Source organism: Equus przewalskii, chromosome 17 (assembly GCF_037783145.1).
Source record: "Equus przewalskii isolate Varuska chromosome 17, EquPr2, whole genome shotgun sequence".
Taxonomy (NCBI): Eukaryota; Metazoa; Chordata; class Mammalia; order Perissodactyla; family Equidae; genus Equus; species Equus przewalskii.
In genome coordinates this window covers 71,856,391-71,875,629 of record NC_091847.1, presented here as the reverse complement: position 1 = coordinate 71,875,629, position 19,239 = coordinate 71,856,391, and the positions used below count along the sequence as shown (strand labels likewise).

The following is a 19,239-nucleotide window of genomic DNA, read 5'->3' as shown; positions in this document are numbered from 1 at the left end:
TTCTGCTATTTAGAAATGCAACCTACTTTTATATGTTGATTTTTTTAATCCAGCACCTTATTAAATATATTAAGTCCAATAGTTTATCTAGAAATCTTTTGAGTTATTCCATATAGGAAATTATATTATCTGCAAATGAGAGTTTTGTTTTTTCCTTTTTGATTCTTATGCCATTTATTTCTTTTTCTTATCCTACCACACTAGCTAGGATCAGTGGTTCAATGTCGGATAGTCATGATAGTGAATATCCTCGTCATAAAATAGAGAATATAATAAAAGTTCTGGTAGTGGATATGCTTGTATTGTTCCTGATCTTACAGGGAAGGCTTTCAAAATTTTGGCATTAAAGATAGCATGTGTATGTATCTGTAAACAATATGTCATTATACATATAACGATGTTAAAGCAATCTTTTGTTTCTGAAAAAAACCTAATAACATATTTTTTATACATTGATAGGGCTTTTTTTAATTGTCGTTTAGGATTTTTGCATCTATGTGCATGGATGAGATTGATCTGTAATTTTTCCTTTTCTGGACTAGATTTCATATCACAGTATTTTAATATCATAAAATGAACTGAGGGGCCTTTATTTCTATTCTACCGAAGCATTTGTGAAAGGATTGAAATTATTCTTTTTAAGTCATCTTTATCATTATTGATTTTTTTTCTGCTTTATCTATCAATTATTGAGATAATTGTGATACTCTTCCACTAAGGTTGGATTTTTTTCTCTAAATTGTTGAGTTTAGCGTGTTCTACATATATAGTGAGTATTGAACATGTGGCTTTATTCTTAGCTTACTACATTGTGTTTTTTATTTATCCTGTTTGAACATTTGCTAAAATATGCCTGTAAAAGTTTTCTGGGCATAATGCTTTTCATTTTGGAGCAGTTTTTAAATTCTGCTTTCATTTCTTTAAAGGATATGAAACAATTTATCCTTCCTCCTTTCTTTTTGAGTCAATTTTGTAAGTTATATTTTTCTAGGAATTCACTTATGTCATATAAGTTTTCAAATTTATTGTATGAAGTTGTCCATATGACAAAACTAATAAATATTTCTTGAGTATTATGTACTGCATTATGTACTGTCCATTTGTGGTCTAGATTCTATTTTTCTTTTTTAATGTTTTTTAACAGCTCTTTTGAGATATAGTTGACAGACCATAAACTGTATTAAAGTATACAATTTGATAAGTTTTGACCTATGTAAACATCCATGAAACTATCACCACAATCAAGATAGTGAACATATCTATCACCCCCAAAAGTTTTCTCATCTCCCTTTGGAATCCTTTCTGAGTACTCATCCAGTGCCCGCAAATTCTGAGATTTTCCAAACTGGCTAGTGGTAGCAGGCATACTCTTGGCCCTTTGTGAACTCCTGGCATCCTTCCCTTAAAATGCTTTCAGATGTTCTTTTCTCAGGCCTCAGGTAGTTTCCTCACACTCGTGCAGCTGTCCCGGGTTCTCTCTCTGGGCAGCCTTCTCAAGTCAGGTACTCTGTCCTGCAAACTTCAGCTTCTTTGCTTTCTCTGGACTCTCAGCTCTGCCTTCTCTGAGAAGCAACTCAGCAACTTGCAGAAGCTGCTGGGCTCCACCTTGATTCTCTCTCCCTCCCTGTGCCATGGCCCAGAAATTCTCAAGACACTAAGTTCAATCATAGGGTTCTGCTCATTTGTTTTCCATCTCTTAGGGATCATTGTTTGTTCCCTGATATCCAATGAAAGTTGTTGTTTCATATATTTTGTCTGGCTTTTCAGTTGTTTTAGGCAGGGTGATAAATGTGGTGCCTGTTACTCCACCTTGGCTAGAAGTAGATCATAATATCCTTTTATCTTTTTAATGTCTACTGCATCTCGTCTCCTTTTTCAACTCTTTTATTCCTCCTTTTTTTCCCCTTTGATTAAACGTGCCAGAGGTTTTTCTAGTTAGTTATTTTAAGGAACCAACTTTTGTTTGCTGATCTTTCCTTTATATGTGTATTTTCAATTTCATTAATTTCAGTTCTTATTTTTATTTCCTTTTTTTCTGTTTCTTTATTTACTCTCTTTTTCCTAACTTAGATTAAAAATATCAAGTCCCCTTTATTTTCTGGTGTAAGTGTTTAAGGCATTTAAGGCAGTAAGTTTCCCTCTCAGTAACACTTTAGCTGCACCTCATAAGGTTTGTTATGTATTGTTTCATTGTTCAATTCTAAAGAATTTCTAAATTTTACCATGATTTCCTTTGACTCATGAATTTTTAGAAATGTTTTAAAATTTCTATGTGGATTTTTCCTAGTTCTCTCTTTATTATTAATTTCTAACTTAATTGCATTGTAGTCAGCAAAAGTTATCTTTGAGATACAGTTCACAGATGATAAACTGCACATATTTAAATTGTATAACTTGATAGGTTGTAGCATATGCAAACACCCATGACACCATCCCCACAATCAAGATAATTAAGTTATCCATCATTCAAAAGATTCCTCATGTTCCTTAGTAATCTCTCTGATTGGGCTTCAAATAGATTGGGCTGAGTAGTAGAATTTTTTTTCTCATTAAACTTTCCTTTAATGGGTCCCAAAATTCTGTGACAGAATTTGGTCAAGTTGTTTCCATTAAAAAGTACTGATTTTAAAAACTAATACCTAAAACTGCCACACACAAAAACCACAAATGGTCCACAAAAAATTCTCCTTTCCTTCTGAAGGTTTTACAATGCATTGTTATCATTAACTAGTCTTTTAGTATTAAACCTAAATGGCCAATTGAGACAAACAGAGCTAAGACCATTCTTCCACCACTGATTAAGACTGGGGCGGAAGGTACCAGGGATGATATTCACTTAGCCATCTGAGCTTTCTGGACAGACTTGGTGACCATGCCTGCTCTAGCAGCCTGCTTCTTCACTGCTTTGATGTCACCCACAGTAACCATCTGCCTCATGTCATGAAGAGCAAAACAACTCAGAGGAAGATAGTCAGAGAAGCTCTCAACACACATGGGCTTCCCAGGAACCATATCAATGACAGTAGCATCACCAGATTGAGGGAATTTGGGCCCATCTTCCAGCTTCTTCTCAGAACAGTGACCAATCTTCTCCTTCAGCTCAGCAAACTTGCAAGTAATGTGAGCTGTGTGACAATCCACAGCAGCTGCATATAGAACACTGAAGCCAGCTGCTTCCATTGATGGGTCATTTTTGGTGTCACCAGCAATTGGTGAGATTGGTGACATTGGTTCATTGCCACAATGAACATCTTTGACAGACACATTTTGACATTGAAGTCCACATTGTCCCCAGGAAGAGCTTCGCTCGAAGCTTCATGGTGCATTTCAACAGACTTTACTTCAGGTGTAACACTGACGGAGCAAAGGTGACCACCGTGCTGGGTTTGAGAACACCAGACTCTGAATACTTCCCCTAGTCAAGGATTGGTATCATACAGATGACTTTCAGGATAATGTCTGCAGGTAACAGGAAATCTAACTTAAAATAGGTCAAACAATAGGGAAACTTTACTATCTTACTCAACAAAATCCTGAGGAATGGTGCCTCTAGGGTTACTGAATTCAGCAGCTCAGTGACATCACCAAAGCTCTCAGGATTTTTATATCCTTCTATCCTTCCATCTTTTAGGCTAGCTCCCTTCTTAGTTACAAGATGGCTGCCCCTTATCCCGCTTCAGATGCAGATGTAAGCCCACCAAAGAAAGAACTCACCTCCTTCCTGTGTGCCCCTTTTTAGAGCAAGGAAAGCTTTCCCGTATGTCCCCAGCAGACGTCCTCTTATTTTGTCATAGCCAGAATTGTGTCACAAGCCCTTGTCACATGCCAATCTAGGATAAGAAATACTACCCTGTCCCCCCCTTCACAGAGCTGGAACTGGGACTGGCCTCCCTGAGGCATATGGCTAATGTGGAAGAGAAAGGACCGTTCACAAGGAAAGAAGGAAAGGATTACAGGTAGCTACTAAAGATGTCTACTACATGAAGCCATTCAAGAGACACAATAAAAAAAAGAGCCATTAAACAACAACAACAAACTCTAACCCTTAGAGCACATACCCCAATTGTGTGTCCCTGGAGAGTGTGCTTATGTAATAGAACCATATTGGAGCTTATCTTCTTAAGTGGCAGGTGCAGGTGGAAAGGTTTGCATTCCCCTAAGAGGTTATAGCATATAAACTAGCCTTGAAGCCATGACCTTGAGTGTTCCTTTGTGATATATTTAAGAGAAATGATTAACCCAATCATTTATCAGCTACTATAAGTACATCCTCAAACATAAGAGAACTGGAATTGGTCGTTTATTTGTTTCATTGAAATTAAAATTCTTTTCCCAAATTAATAATCTTTATTGAGTTTATAGATAATGAAAAATTGCATTCCATCCTATCAGCTAGCTTCAGATTTTCATCACAAATGAGAAGACAAAAACCTTTTGCTTTCCTTGCTACGCTTCTAGCACACTGCTGTGAATATAAGATATTGAATAATATTGCAATCGCAAACTAATTAATTCACTCAGGAAACCTCTGGAGCTATCTTTCTCCCTCTCTAGCAACCACTGGAGGAAATACTCAAGGATTAAACATTTCTATAAAGGCAATATGGGTCCTTATACTTTTGCCTATAAATTACCTGCCAGAGGATGAAGTGGTTTCCATGGTAAGTTGGGAGGATCAGTATGTCAGGTTATTATCTCGGCTTTGTTCCTAATATTCAGATTTCAAAAGGCTATACACAAGACGAGTGAAGAGGTAATGGAAACTGGTACAAAAATAGCAGAGATGGATGGTGGGTTGCCAGAAACAAATGCCTGCTACATTTACCACGTGCCGTGGTACTGTGCTAAATCCTCTACATGCATCAATCATTTAATCTTCCCACAGCACCATTGGGTTGGTGCTACATTATCCTAATTTTACAGATGAAGAAAATAGGGTATAGAAAGGTTAATAAACTTGCCTAAGTGCATACTGCTAGACAGTGACACAGTGCAAGTCTGTCTTTCACACTCTTACCCACTGCATTAAGAGACCAAATGGCGGACAGGGTCTACCTGGATTTAAATATTTCCAATACAGTCCCTTACTACAGTTCTTGATTTGGGGTTTCTTTTTAAGCATTAGAAAAAAAATCCAAACTTACCCAACCAATCACCAATATACTATACCTCTTTAATTCTACAGCTGTGGTTCTCACAGTGTGGTCCCCGAACCATACATATCTGGCATCACCTGGGAACTTGTTAGAAATGTGAATGTTCAGCCCCCAACCGAGACCTACTAACAAAGAATCTCTGGATGAGGACACAACCACCTTGATTTTAATGAGCCTTCCAGGGGATTCTAATGCACACAAAAGTGGAAGGAGCACAGTTCTAGAGAGTTTATGTAGATGTTGTTTAGGCCTCCTTTCTCCTCAGAGGATTACAACAGCTCACAGGTCAAAGGGGCTGAGGTCCATGCTCAGTTTTTCTCACGAGTCCTGTTTTGTTCCACAAAATCTTCTCTGCTGAGCTCTTCTGCGGACAGATTATTGCCCCTTAAAGCGTCACAGTCCTTGTTGCTGCGCTTGCTACCGGGGCTTCACGGACTTCAGTAGAGACCTATGGCTACGTTCTCCTATTTTTCTTCCAATTTCACGTTGCTTTCCACTTTTCATTTATGTTTTCTCCATTTCCCCCTTTTTCTTTCTAGATTTTTCCTGAGCACACTGTCCTAATCTACCCTTTTTTCCTCTTCTGCTGTCTCTCGTAGTAGGATGGGCTATTAATTTCTCCTCAGGAAACTATCATTTTGGCAGAAAAGTACTGGAATATTGGTGGTGCCAAAAGGAAGACACTTCCATTTGTAAGCAATTCCTAAAAATTCCTGAAAATATATTTCTATACTTTCTCTTTCCTGAAAACAAGAATCATCAGATTTCTCACTAAACTGAAAATGCTTTGAGGACAGAATTCATATATAATTCACACCATTACCCATTGCTATGAAAAGTGATAATCCTCCAAGGCAATCACCCCGTTTTTTATTTATTTTTTAATTTTTATTTATTTATTTATTTTGAGGAAGATTAGCCCTGAGCTAATATCTGCTGCCAATCCTCCTCTTTTTGCTGAGGAAGACTGACCCTGAGCTAACATCCATGCCCATCTTCCTCTATTTTTTATACGTGGGACGCCTGCGACAGCGTGGCTTGCCAAGCGGTGCCATGTCGGCACCCGGGATCTGAACCGGCAAATCCCAGGCCGCCAAGAAGCGGAATGTGTGAACTTAACCGCTGCACCAACAGGCTGGGCCCATCACCCCCTTTTTTAAAAATTGTGGTAAAATGCATATAACAAATTTCCCGTCTTAACCATTTTTTAGTGTTTTTCAGTGGCATTAAGTACATTCACATTGTTGTGCAACCATCACTACCATTCACCTCCAGAACTCTTTTGTTTTGCAAAACTAAAACTCTGTAATTAAACAATAAGTCCCCACTCTCCCCTCCCCCACGCCCTGGCACCCACCATTCTACTTTCTGTCTCTATGAACTTGACTACACCAGGCAACCGCTCAGCAGAGAGGACTCATAGAAGTAGAATCATATAGCATTATCTTTTTTGTGACTGATTTATTTCACTTCGCATAATGTCCCAAAGTTCATCTATGTAGTAGCATGTATCAGAACTTCCTTTCTTTTTAAGGCTGAATAATATTACACTGTGTGTGCGTGTCAGTGTATGTGTGCCACATTTTGTTTATCCATTTGTCTGTCGATGGACACTGGGGTTGCTTCTACCTCTTGGCCATTGTGAATAATGCTGCTATGAACATAGGTATACGCATATCTATTTGAGGACCATCACCCACTTGTACACGTCATACCAGTACTATTAATCCATGAGTGCTCCCTATATTTAGGATGGAGAGGCAGATATTAATGAGGAAGGGTAACAGACATGCTCAAAGGAGCATATCCGGGACCTCCAAGACATGCTCACATCTGACCACAGTGGAATGCTCTATAGCAAACTTAACTACAAATGTATTTTCAGTTCCTTTGTTCTTCTCGGTCTGCACCACTAGCAATCATCTTCATTTTATTCCTTAGACTCTGGTTCTCTCCTTTGCTTCTGTTCAGACTTGGAGTCTCTGGTTGTTGTCTTGGTTACTAACTTTGTCCTGCTCCTCACTCTGCTTTTGTTGACTAAACATTGGCAACTAGTCACCTCCTGTTTCTGACCTCAGTCTAGCTCCTGCTGTTTGGATTCTTTTCACTGCTTGACGGGATCCATCTCAGCACCACTTATGAGAAAGGAGGAGCATCCATCATCCTCCATTTGGTGAGGCATCAGGGTAAGTCAGGAGCACTGAGGTAGGACCTGCTGGGCTACACTGAGCAGACCTGCAGGCCAGCACACACCTGGCTGCTAAAGCCCATGGCATGTGACCCACTCCCAAGATGCAGGAAGAGTAACAAGAGGTTGAAAATCAGGCCAACCCCTTCCAGACAGACTCTCTGCTGGCTCTGGCTCTGCTCAAAGTCATGCAGGACCTCTCAGAGGGGAGCTCCTAGAGCCTTTATAAAGTGACTTTTTGAATTGAGGGTTTTGAGAACAGCAGAGCCAGGGACCCTTCTGTGTACCCATCTTGGCATTGGCCTGTGCAGCATCCAGCAAGCGAGCCCAAAATCTTCCCATGTGTTTCCTTTCTTGGGGGCTTCGGCACCAGGCAACTGCTCAGCAGAGAGGACTTAAGAAGCACACCCGCAGCTGGAGGTTTGCAGTAGGCCTTGCAGTAGCAGAAGGGAAAAGGGTCACACAGCTTTAGGAAGAGCCACTAAACAGAAAAACACAAACATGCTGGACAGCTGCCTCGAACCATAGGTAGGACAGAGGTCCACAATCAACCGGCCACGGAAACTCTTGACTGAAATGTGCTTCCCTCGGAGGGGACTCCCTGGTCCCTAAAAAACTAACAGAGAGTGAATCTTTCTGCTGCCTGTAAGTAAAGTGTACTCATCTCTCCTTTAAGGACTTCCCACCTTTTTTAATTGTCAGTATTTCTGACAATGTTTGACAGAATGTCAATTTGGTGCCATACATCATGTTAGCCTCTTTGACAGATAGAAAGCTGATGGTCCTTGTGTTCAATGAACTGTTAGTCTTTCCTTTTTCTTTTCCTTTTGGTACCAGGAAAGTCTTTTTACTCTATTGGGGCAAGTACTAGTTTTTCTAAATAGCTGATTGCTATGAAGCTCAGAGTAACACTAGCTAGTTTTTCTGAGTGCTTATTACCTATCAGGCGCTTTACACAGATATTTGTATTCCCAGCAATCCCCAGGGTAGAAATATTCTTTCTATCTTGCAAATGAGGAAACTGAGGCTCAAAGAAATGAAATAACTTCTCAAATCATAGAAATAATGAATCAGGGTTAAAAATTGACCCAAGACTCCTTACATCATGCTATTAGTTGAGAAAAGTTCATTTTGGAGTTTGAACTCTTGGGAGCTCCCTCTGTTTCAGAATTAAAAAGTTAACTAATGAATGAAAACAAGATACCCACAACAGTTCTTCCTAGAAATGTCCACTGGCTTCCACCATCATTCCCTTTTTGCTGAGATTGTGTCTCAAACAGGCATTTGTCCCTTAAGTACAACTGAAACCTTCTGCTAACCCTGTTTTTAGCATAAAATTTTTTTACACCTGATTCTTTTCCTCAGTGGCCTAGCTCCAGGACCAGGGAAAGCACAGGTTAAGAATTTTTTAAATGAGACACATAAGAAAGGCAGCTGAGTACTTTGGGCAGGCTTAGCTTTCTGATATCGCTTTCTAATTGTCCTAACATATGAGTGACCATTACTTTGGTCCCTAGCCCTCTAAGAGGAAACTTAAGATTCTTAAAAATTAATAGTATTTATTATGCCTTAATGTTCCTTAGAGAGATTTCCTATATCCATATATGTTTGAATATGCTTCATAAAATATATTAGGTAGTTATTTAAAATGGATCCATTAATAAAATTAGTCATAATACTACATCAAGCAATGTCACAATATTTCATATATATGCACAGTGATACTAAATAGACAGAACTCTGGTTAAATTGATGCGCATTTAGCTAAAGTTTGAATTATACTTAAAGCCTAGGTTTGTCTGCTATCTCACCATTAGTCGTATTTCTTGACCAATGTCTAACAAGTTTGAAAAATCAGAAAATCCATGTTGGCTAATGTTATCATTCACTATAAAATATTGAATCTGGAATATTGAATTAAAGATCCTTGAGTCCAGGGATCAGCAAACTTTGGCCCACAGGCCAAATCTGACCCAGTATCTGTTTTTGTAAATAAAGTTTTATTAGAACACAACCACACTTGTTTACCTATTGTCTATAGCTCCTTTCACATTACAACAGCAGAGTTGAGTAGTTGTGACAGAGACCTTATGGCCCATCATGCTGAAAATTTTTATCTGGCTCTTTACAGAGAGTTTGTTGATTTCTGATTTGGTCCAACTTCCTCAATATATAGATAAGGACACATTTCCAGATCCTTTGCTAATATTTTCAAAGGTCTTATCAAGTTCCACACTTTGCTTACATATAAAAATATGTACATTAGCCAAAACTCACCATCTTTTCCTATGTGCCTTACTGTTCTCAAGACAAGTACATATTTGTTTTACATGTTGGTATTCTTTTTTAATATAAAGTCTTTTATGTTAGCTAAGCTAATTTTCTGAATTAATATTTTACTCTTCAAGTCTTTTTCATAAACTTTTTCAAATATTAAGAGTTGTTTTACAACAGTCTGTCTTGGCTATTAGTGTTTATAACTAAAATGTGTTTGAACATCACAAATTTTGCATTTCATAGTAAAAGGCCCAAATGTAGCTAAAACCTTTAATTAAAATATGGAGTATTACTTAAATAAATAAAAAACATTTATTCAAAAACATTCATGGAATACCTCCAGTTACAAGGTCCTGTACTTGGTTTAGGTATTAAAAATGACCAAGACCCTCTTAGAGCCCATGCCTTTGAAAAGCTGGAATCCTTTGGGGGGAAATAGACATATAAGCAGAAAACTGATATAAGGCATACTCCAAATAATGATTACATTAATCATTCTTTCCATTAGTGTTATTATCTGAATTTCATTATTCATTATCTGAAAATATTGATATGCCATCTAAAGCCTCTTAAAGTGTACTTCTATTAAAGCAAGTTTCTATTATCCACTTCATCCCAAAGAGAATCCTCTGGTTTCAATTAAATTTTTAAAATAGAGGAATACAGGGGCCGGCCTTGTGGCCGAGTGGTTAAGTTCACGCGCTCCACTTCAGCAGCCCAGGGTTTCCAATGGTTCGGATCCTGGGCGCAGCCATGGCACCGCTTGCCAGGTCATGCTGAGGTGGCATCCCACATAGCACAACCAGAGGCACTCACAACTAGAGTATACAACTATGTACTGGGGGGCTTTGGGGAGAAGAAGAAGGAAGACAAAGTAGAGGAATACTGCTTTTTTTCTCCCACTTTATTAAATGTCATTGACACATAACAATGTGTAAGTTTAAGGTGTAAAATGCTGATTTGAGAGGAATACTGCCTTTACAAAATACATAGCACCTCTAGGTAATATTATAATGCTAAACCGAATTTGTTATCTACAGCTGTTATTTTTCAGGATTGTGATTTTATCCATGGTAAATACAAATCTGTGAAACAAAGAACAATGTTAGACTGGTATTTTGCTCTATTGAATGGAAATCCAATTATTTTCCTGTTGACTCCTATCATTTTTTTCATTGTCCTATCCCTCTTTCTTATTCCTTTAAATAAACATTTCATTCTAGAAGTCTTTATCCTTTTCTTATAAATTTCCATTACGTTCTCATATTATTCCAAAGAAATGTTAAATCTGAGATTCAATAATTTAAACATTTGACAGTTTTGAGGTTAAAACATATTAGGTTATTCAGCAAATGTACATAGTGCTTATACGTATTCAAAAGGTATTCTCCATCCTTGTGAATGAGTTTAACTCTCTCTACAAGAAAACCAACATACAACCCAAGAGATTAAATTTTTTGCCTGGTTTTAATAGTGAGAGAAAGCACAAACAGAATTAAAAATCTAGATTGCAAGGCTGAGGTTATGTCGGCTTTCATTTTGCAGGAATGGAGACTGAACTGGTGAAAAAAGGGTAATCAGGTTGAAAATCCTTATTTTGTTTTTGATGATCTATTCTCTGTTTCCTTGGAAACAGAGCTGGCAGCCACAGAGTTGCTGGCATTATGTTTTCTTTTCTTTTTAAGCTTTGAAGCATCAAAGAAAAGGTGAGCTTTTATGATTGTAATCTGTAGAATCTGACTTATTTTCAAATAAATTAAAAACAAATATATATTGAATGCCTATCACATATAAGATACCAGGATGTAAAACTAACAAGCTTGAGAACGAGCTTTAAACCAACTGAGTGGAATAAATTTTAGTTTCTCAGAGCCAATCTATTAGAGATTTGTAGAGGTTTTTTTTAAGAAAAAGAGAAATTAAAGCTTATTTAAAAACATATAGTGTGAGGGTAGCACATTGAGACCAGCATAGTTCAGTGAAATTAATTTTAGAAAACAAATAGATTCCTACACCAGACAGCATGATTCCTTGTTCCCCTGCACAAAAACTAGGTAATAGGAGGGCGGTTACTCTGTATTGAGAAGACACTCTTTGTCTCCAGTAAATGAAATAAACAAACAAAAACTAAAGGGAGCTTAAACAAACCTAGAAGGTTTTCTGAAAAACTGATATATTAATAAATTTACTAAATATTTCGGTTGTGAGGTGATTGCCAAATGACTATAAAATGGTCTTTTCCTTTATGAAAGGCTGCATTAATCTAAGTTTAAAAAGCCATATCTTTAGGAACGCTGCTGAGATGAGAAGGCAAGAGCTACAGGTGATAGCTGCAAGGAGGACGTCTCTTTTTTTAAATTAATAAGATCTAAGCATATTTATGTCCTTCGGGGGACGGAGGATAGAATGGGAGAGATTGACAGAGACTTGAACTTGACAGAACTAATTTTCTGAAGAGAAGGGAGGGGATGGGAACTAAAACACAACTAGAGGGATTTGCTTTTGACATCCTCTAAGGACAGCAAAGTACGCTAATAATGCTTACTATGTGCCAGGCATTGTTCCAAGCATTTTAGATATATTAACGGAATTAGGACTGGATGGAAATGATGAACCTGGGAATGAAGAGTTGAAGGAATGTGCACCCCAAAATCAAAATTCTGTGAATATGAAGATCAAGTTATGTACTAATAATCTGCTAAAAGAGAAAGAAGAGATAGTGTAGGGAGCTTAAAAAGAGGTGATTTGAAGAATAGGAGAGAAAGTTGACCAGAAACATGTAGAAGTATTTCTGAACAGTATTCAAATGATTGTGTCATTTTCTCCAGCCGTGTGCAGATCCACTACTGTCAGAGCTCAGAGCCCAGACTATACTGACCCAAGGTTGGAAATTTGGAAGCACAGTGGGAATGAAAGACAAGAGTTCAGGAAGTTGACAGGCCTGGCAGAGGGTGGTTAAGTGATGCTCAGGAGGGTTAGGTTAGATATGAAAGGAAGTGAACCCAGGAGGCAGATAACGATGGACAGGAAAAAAGAAAGTTAAAAAAGTAGGAACAGCAAGATTGCGAACATAGAGAGTCCATTGTCTTCTATCCCACTCCTTTCTGAGCAGACAATCAAGGCAGCAGGCTGCCACAATTCATGAAAGCCACCAGAAGAGTAAGCTGCGTCATCTTCAAATTCACGATTTTCTCCAAGTAACAGAGTCCTCAGGCAGGACAGATCCTTGCTACCCAAAGTGTAGTCCACTGACCAGCATCACCAGCATCTCCTAGGAGTTTGTTAGAAATGCAGAATCTTTGGTCCCACTCCAGGACTACTGAATCAGAATCTGCTTTTTTAACAGAATCTCCAAGCAATTCATATGCATATTAAGTTTAAGCAGCACTGGGATAGATACATGAGAAAGTGTAGATTCACTCTTGGTTTATTTGTGGTTGTCATGATATGCTAGGAGAAACAAGGAGCAGACATTCTGTCTGTGATGTTCTCCAGTGCCCAGACTCAATGTATACCCTCTTTTATGTATAACTTAAATCCTTTCCCAAGTGATTTGTCATCCTTGGCACTAACTCCTCCATCATTCCACCCCACACCCCAGATGTTCTCACATCTGAACATCAGGGTATTGCACAAAATAAACTATAAGCTTCCTCTCAGCTTTAAAATTCTTTGATTTTTATGTGTCATAACCAAACTTCCTCTGCACAGAAGAAAAATACCAGAAAATCAGCCCAAGTGAAATGCAATTTAGTCAGTGCCAAAAATAATTCTAAGAAGACTTCTGTAGTTAGCCACACACACCATCTGCTCTTGGGTTAGCTTTAAAGATAAGGTGTCTTTCTTCTCCTAACCCTCCAGTGTTTTGAACGGCTATACGTGATAATGGTTTTTGAGCTGCTTTTTACCCCCTCCTTTGTGCAAAACCGAACTGAAATTCTTCAAAATTAATTAAGTCACTTGAGAGTCTGAGTGGCAGCTTGAGCGAAACTGCCTCCTTGCGTTAAGGTGGCATCAAGTCCCCAAGAGGTGTAGGTTCTGGGGAGCAAGAGGCAAGTCAGAGTCAAACCGATCACCCACAAACCTGTTGGGGGAGTCAGTGTTAGTGGAAATTTGGGGAGCGTTTTTTAAGGACTAACGATGCTTTTTGTGATTCAGACTTTCATCGTATACTAAGAACAGAAGCTTGTCGACCTGCTGGTGGTTTTTTATGAGCCGGTGCTTGTAAGCGCTGTTACCTACTGGGCCAACGTCGGCAGTCAAAAAAAGGCGGGGTACAAGCCATTTGTTCTCTTCTCGAGATAACTGGTCCAGAGAGCTGGGACTGTGCTCTCTCACCGCTGGGAGAAGCGAAATAGCGGAGGCCTGAGGCGGTTCAAAATTGCACAGGAAGGGTTTTTAAACTGCGCAGGGAGAGGTGTTTGCGACGTGACAGCTGACGTCCCCCTCCCCTCGCCCGATCAGCTCACCATCATTAATCGCCTCTCCAGCTCCTGGTTCACCCACCCGACGCCCACCGGCCCTTCCCCCTCCGGCCTCCAGGGCTCCCGCGCTCCGCCCATCCCTCTCGAGTCCCCCCGTCTCTTTCCTCTTTCTCTCCGGCCTGCCTCTCAAGCCCTCCCCTCCCTTTTCCTCCTTTTCCCTCTCCTCGCCTCCTCCCTTTTCTTCCCAGCCCGCTCCCTTCTCTCCCTCGTCCCTCAGATTCGCACTCCCGCTCCGAACGCCGCCTCCGCTCTCCCAGCTAGACGCCAAGGCGGGAGGCGCAGCGGGCCGGCTGCGCGCAGGCGCAGTGGCGGCGGGCGCGCGGGCGCGCGGGCGGGCCGGGAGTCGGCGCAGGCGCGCGCGGCTCGGGCTGCGCTCCGCGAGGGCGGCCGGGCGTCCCTCTGCTGGCTCAGTCCGGGCTCCGGGCCCCGCGGCGGCGGCGGCACCATGTTCCTCCACTCGGTCAACCTCTGGAACCTGGCGTTTTACGCCCTCATGGTCTTCATGGCCACCCTGGGGCTGTGGGACGTCTTCTTCGGCTTCGAGGAGAACAAGTGCAGTATGAGCTACATGTTTGAGTACCCGGAGTATCAGGTGAGGTTCCGCCTTCTCCTCACCTGGGCGCTCGAGACCGGCCCCTCCTGCCCGGCTTTCTGTGGGTTTCCCCGGCCTTGGCTGCCCGCGCCTCTCCGGCCCCCTCATCCCATCCTCACTTCGGCTTTCTCCGCCCCGGAAGAAACTGCTGGCTTTGCAGACCCTGCTGCCCCCGCCCTCCCCCCCCCCCCCACCTGCCCTTTGTGTCTTCCCTTCGTGGTGGGGTGTTTGATAGATGGTTCCTCAGCATCCTCCCCGCCCCCCTCGCAGCTGCTCCCCTGTCCCTCGGCCCTCTTCCCGGCCCCCAATCCCGAGCACAGTCTTTTGACTGGCCGAGCCCAACCCCCTTTACCCACCGGGGACGCAATCTCATCCCCTCTCCCTAGACCCAAATCCCATCTTCCCTGCGTTCCTGCCTAACAGGTGCCCCTGGACCCTGCTTTGCTTCCCACGCGCCTAGATCTTCCCCTCCCACCCAGTGATATGCGCGTCAGCTCCCGCTTTTCTAGAAGGGGACCGAGCTTCTGCAGAGTGTGTATCGGTTAGATAGTTCCCGAGGCTGTGTTAGAGACTCCAGGGGTTTTACCTCTGTGTGGAAGGCTAACCTGATGAGTAATTAAATGGAAAACTGTTGCGGTTCCCTCCCGTACAGATTGCGGATCCTCCTGTTGTGTAGGTTCTGGGTCCGTGCGTGTGCATGCATGCCTGTGTTTATGCATGTCGCCTCTTTCCAGTTGCATACAAAATCTATTTCATGGTCTTACTTTTGTTTTCTCACTGTGTTTGCAATTTAAGAGAGACCTGGCCCTTCTTTCTCTGTCTCTCCGTTTTCCGTTCCATTTTGAGTGTTTTCAGTCACAGTTGCTTCATCGGAGTAGAATCTAGAATTTCATTCATGACCAGCTGTAAAAAAGAGATGGTGACAAATTGCACAACTGTCCAAAGAAATTTCTTCCTAATGATTCTTTTATTTCTAAACGCATATCCTAATTATGGAATACATATTATAATGATAACTCCCTTCCATAAAAAGTGTATGTATTATAATACAAATTGATAAAATGCATTTTTAGTATACTTTTAAAGCTATAGCGGATGTTTTTTTTAAGGTGAAAGATGCAGGTCGTGATTGCTTCTGTGTACAGGTCCTTATGGAGGAGCATGTATTTGATAATGCTGCTATTATTCAGATCTTAAAACTGCTTAAGATTTAGATTACTGAGGTGCATCCTTTCCCATGGACAAAATTCTAGTGTAGATTTCATTTGTTTTGAGATCCTTACCTTGCTTTTGCATCAGTGCTTACAAGGGAGTGGAAACATTTGCTGTCAGATGCTATTGAAGGAGAAGATTTTAACGTGTTATTGTTGTCTGTTAATTTCTAAGGGAATATGCTGGTTTATGTTTATCAGAGGCTGTATATAAATACGTGGGCTTTTAGTTGAGATTTTTTTAAAACTGAAGATAGAGCCCTTATCTCTTTTCGTTTTTCTATGGCTTAATAATTAGGAAACTCCCCATAGATTGAAGTAGGTCACTTTGGTTTTGTATTGCACTGAAGAGTTTGGTTAAAATAAATTTATTTTGGAACAATACAGTACTAATTCCTGCTTATTTTTAGCCACATTATTGAAGCTATTTTAATATTTGCAGTAGTAGAAATTGCTTAGTGTTGGGAACAAAGCATATGGACCTCAACAGATGCATTCCGTGCCTCGTAAAATGACTGGAAAGAAAGAGAAAATTAGTGTAGCTAATGCAAAAGAGCTGTTTGGCTTTTTGTTGTTGTTGAGTAGTTTGTATTCAATTATTTTGGTTCACATTGCCTTTTTGAGGTTTTATACTTCTGTTAATGATTTGTTAGTACAGTAATAATTACAGTGGCGGAGTTTGTGATCCACATTTTTAGTTTTTATTTTTATGATGTAAAAAGCTGTGTCAATTCACTACAGTATTTATACTCTTAGCCCTTTGTCTCTTAGTCCTTTATTTTGCACACTGGGTCCAGTTATTTTACAAATATGGTTAAAATCTGACTATGGAATCATTTTGAAATATAGTAAGAGATTTCTGGATAACTGAGGTCATTCTATTAAGAATCAATGGTTTTTAATGAATAAAAGTGTTCTAAACATATTATGTTGCTTACTTTTAATTATATTTTATAGTAAGCTAATTGTTCACAGGTTGATAGCTAGCCTATGGGATGTCCTAGTCATTGGATTTTCTTCTCTTTCTTGATCCTTTTCTTATTTTTTTACTGCTTATTTGCATATTCTTTATCTGGCCAGCAGAGGAGATGAAAAGGTAGTTGAAACATGCTCAATTTTATTCTCCCATTTAAAAAATAAAAAGTGGGACAGGAATTTGAAACTTTTTGTAAAAATGAGGTTTTGAATTTAAAATTGTTGGATTATCTCTATCATTCTCTCCCTCTGGTTTTCCTAGATTCACTTATTCAGACTTAACTGGGCATCTCAGGAACCTAGCAGGCAAAACACACGTTACGCTTTAAAGCTTCCTGCCTTATTATGAAAGGCAAGCAAGCTTTGATTTGGTAGCAAACAGTTTTAGGCAAATTGTAGAATTCGAGAAGCATCTGTCTTGTTTTCTCCTGTACAGTAATTTGCTTGGCTGTCTTCAGATATGTGACTAATGGTTGCTTTCTGAAAGGAAGCATTAATATTGGAAAATGTAAATCATATATTTTATTATTAAGTCTGATGTTTATTTAGCGGATCATTTATTGAATGACTACTCTGTGTCAGCTATATTCTAGATGCTGGGTATGGATGAGAGGGAAGTAGAGATGAATCAGACCTTGTACCTTTAATTTGTGTCTTTATAATACAATGGGGGAGACAGGAATGTAATGGATAGTTAAAATATAGTATGCTATATGTTGTAATTTCACTGTAAGAGAGTATGTACAAGCCTCTTCAGAGAGGAGAGCATCCAAATTGGTTTTGGGTAGTCAAAGACTGTAGAGAAGACGTAGTGAATTGGGACATGTTGGGTGTATGGTTCCTGAAGTGCAGAAACAAGAAAATTGCAGGCATAAGGAGCAGCATATGTGAAGGTGGGAAGGCACCAGGCCACATTGCATAAGCAATATGTGTAGTATGTCACCATTTATGTAAAAAGGAGAAAATTACTTAGAAACACATTTGCTTACATGTGTAAAATATTTCTGGAAGCACACGCAAACTGATAGTGTTGGTTGCCTTCTGGATAGGGAAGTGGATGACTAAAGGACCAGGGTTAGGAGAGAGCCTTTTCAGTGTTTACCTCATTGAATCTTGAATTTTGAAACATATTAAAAATAAATTTTAAAGCATAGCATGTGTAAGTTATGAGAAAGTAGGCAAGAATAATTAGAGTCAGATTTTAAAGGCCCTCTCTCTTAAGCCTTTATCATCTGTATATGCAGTGAGGAAACGTATAAAGGTGTGTGTTTTAACAGGTATTTCTTGACAGCAGTATGGACTGTGGGTTGTAGCAGGGAGATTATGACAGGGAGAGAGAGCAGTCTGAAAGACTCAGTTGTGCCTAGGTCTCTTTATCAAGCTGGAGTCCTCAAGCGTATTCGCAGGGGTGGGGTGTGCAAAGGGCTGACAGCTCTTTGTAAGATCTTTAAAATGGTCTGCGTTCGTTTTGATCAAAATCCTTTTTTTTTCATTTTGGTCAGTTCCTTTGGCTCAAACTTTTATTTTCCAGTTTTAATCGTAAGATAAAGACTTTAGTTTCTTAAATCAGTATTTTTCTAGCGCTTGGAAATATATTAGAATTTTTGTCTTTTGGAAGGGGTCTGGGTGAGAGATGGGAAGGACCCGCACTAAGGCAGAGTCAGGAGAGGGTGGACAACAGGGGCAGGATTGTGGAGATATTTTCAGTGTAAAGCTAATTAATTGATCTTAATCAAAGATCTTTTAGGGGGAGGGCTGCTCATTTAAAACTAATCTATTTAAAGTAATTTAAAATATATTGGAGTTCTGTTGCTATAAATGGTTTCTTTTTAAATCCTTTGACCGTCTTCCGTTTGTTCGGCAGCATCCTTTTGTATGCCTGTACCTTTTCTGTCCTCAGTCTGGTCAATACCCTTCCTGTCTCTTCCTGCTGCTTGTTCCCAGCTTGGACTCTGTCTGGAAATGCAGCTTTACCATTTGCCTACAACTCCCACTCTCTTTTTGTTCTACCTCTTTTTCCATCTCCATACTTTTTTCCTTCATATTGTATGCATTCATGTTTTTTTTAAATGTATGCCTTTTCACTACAAAATTGCTTTCATAATAGTATTTTATGAAAGATATCAAGTATATTCTTTTGCTTGTTTTTTTGTCTCCAGAAAATTAAATATTTCTTTTTAGATATATTTGATAATTTCCTCTTCTTACTTTCCAACTAGCTCAAAACTTTGTTTAGCTACTGCCCTAAAAGGAATAATGATTTAATATGCACATACTACTATATCAAATGGTGTACTAAATTGGGAGGAGTTAAGAAACTTTTTCTTTGTTCTCTCACTTTTTTTTTTGCTTAATT

At 39.7% G+C, this 19,239-nt stretch overlaps 1 protein-coding gene and 1 pseudogene across 1 annotated transcript in view; one reads left to right on the top strand and one right to left on the bottom strand.

The window, feature by feature from the left end:
* Window positions 1–2,832: 2,832 nt before the first annotated feature.
* On the bottom strand, window positions 2,833–14,183 carry LOC103549679 (elongation factor 1-alpha 1 pseudogene; annotated as a pseudogene).
* A 247-nt stretch (window positions 14,184–14,430) lies between these two features.
* PGAP1 (post-GPI attachment to proteins inositol deacylase 1) overlaps window positions 14,431–19,239 on the top strand; it is a 69,328-nt gene continuing 64,519 nt past the window's right edge. Inside the window, exon 1 of the mRNA XM_070581736.1 lies at window positions 14,431–14,697. Within this exon, the coding sequence (XP_070437837.1) occupies window positions 14,551–14,697 (147 nt within the window). The 5' untranslated portion in view covers window positions 14,431–14,550. The remainder of the gene's footprint in view (window positions 14,698–19,239) is intronic.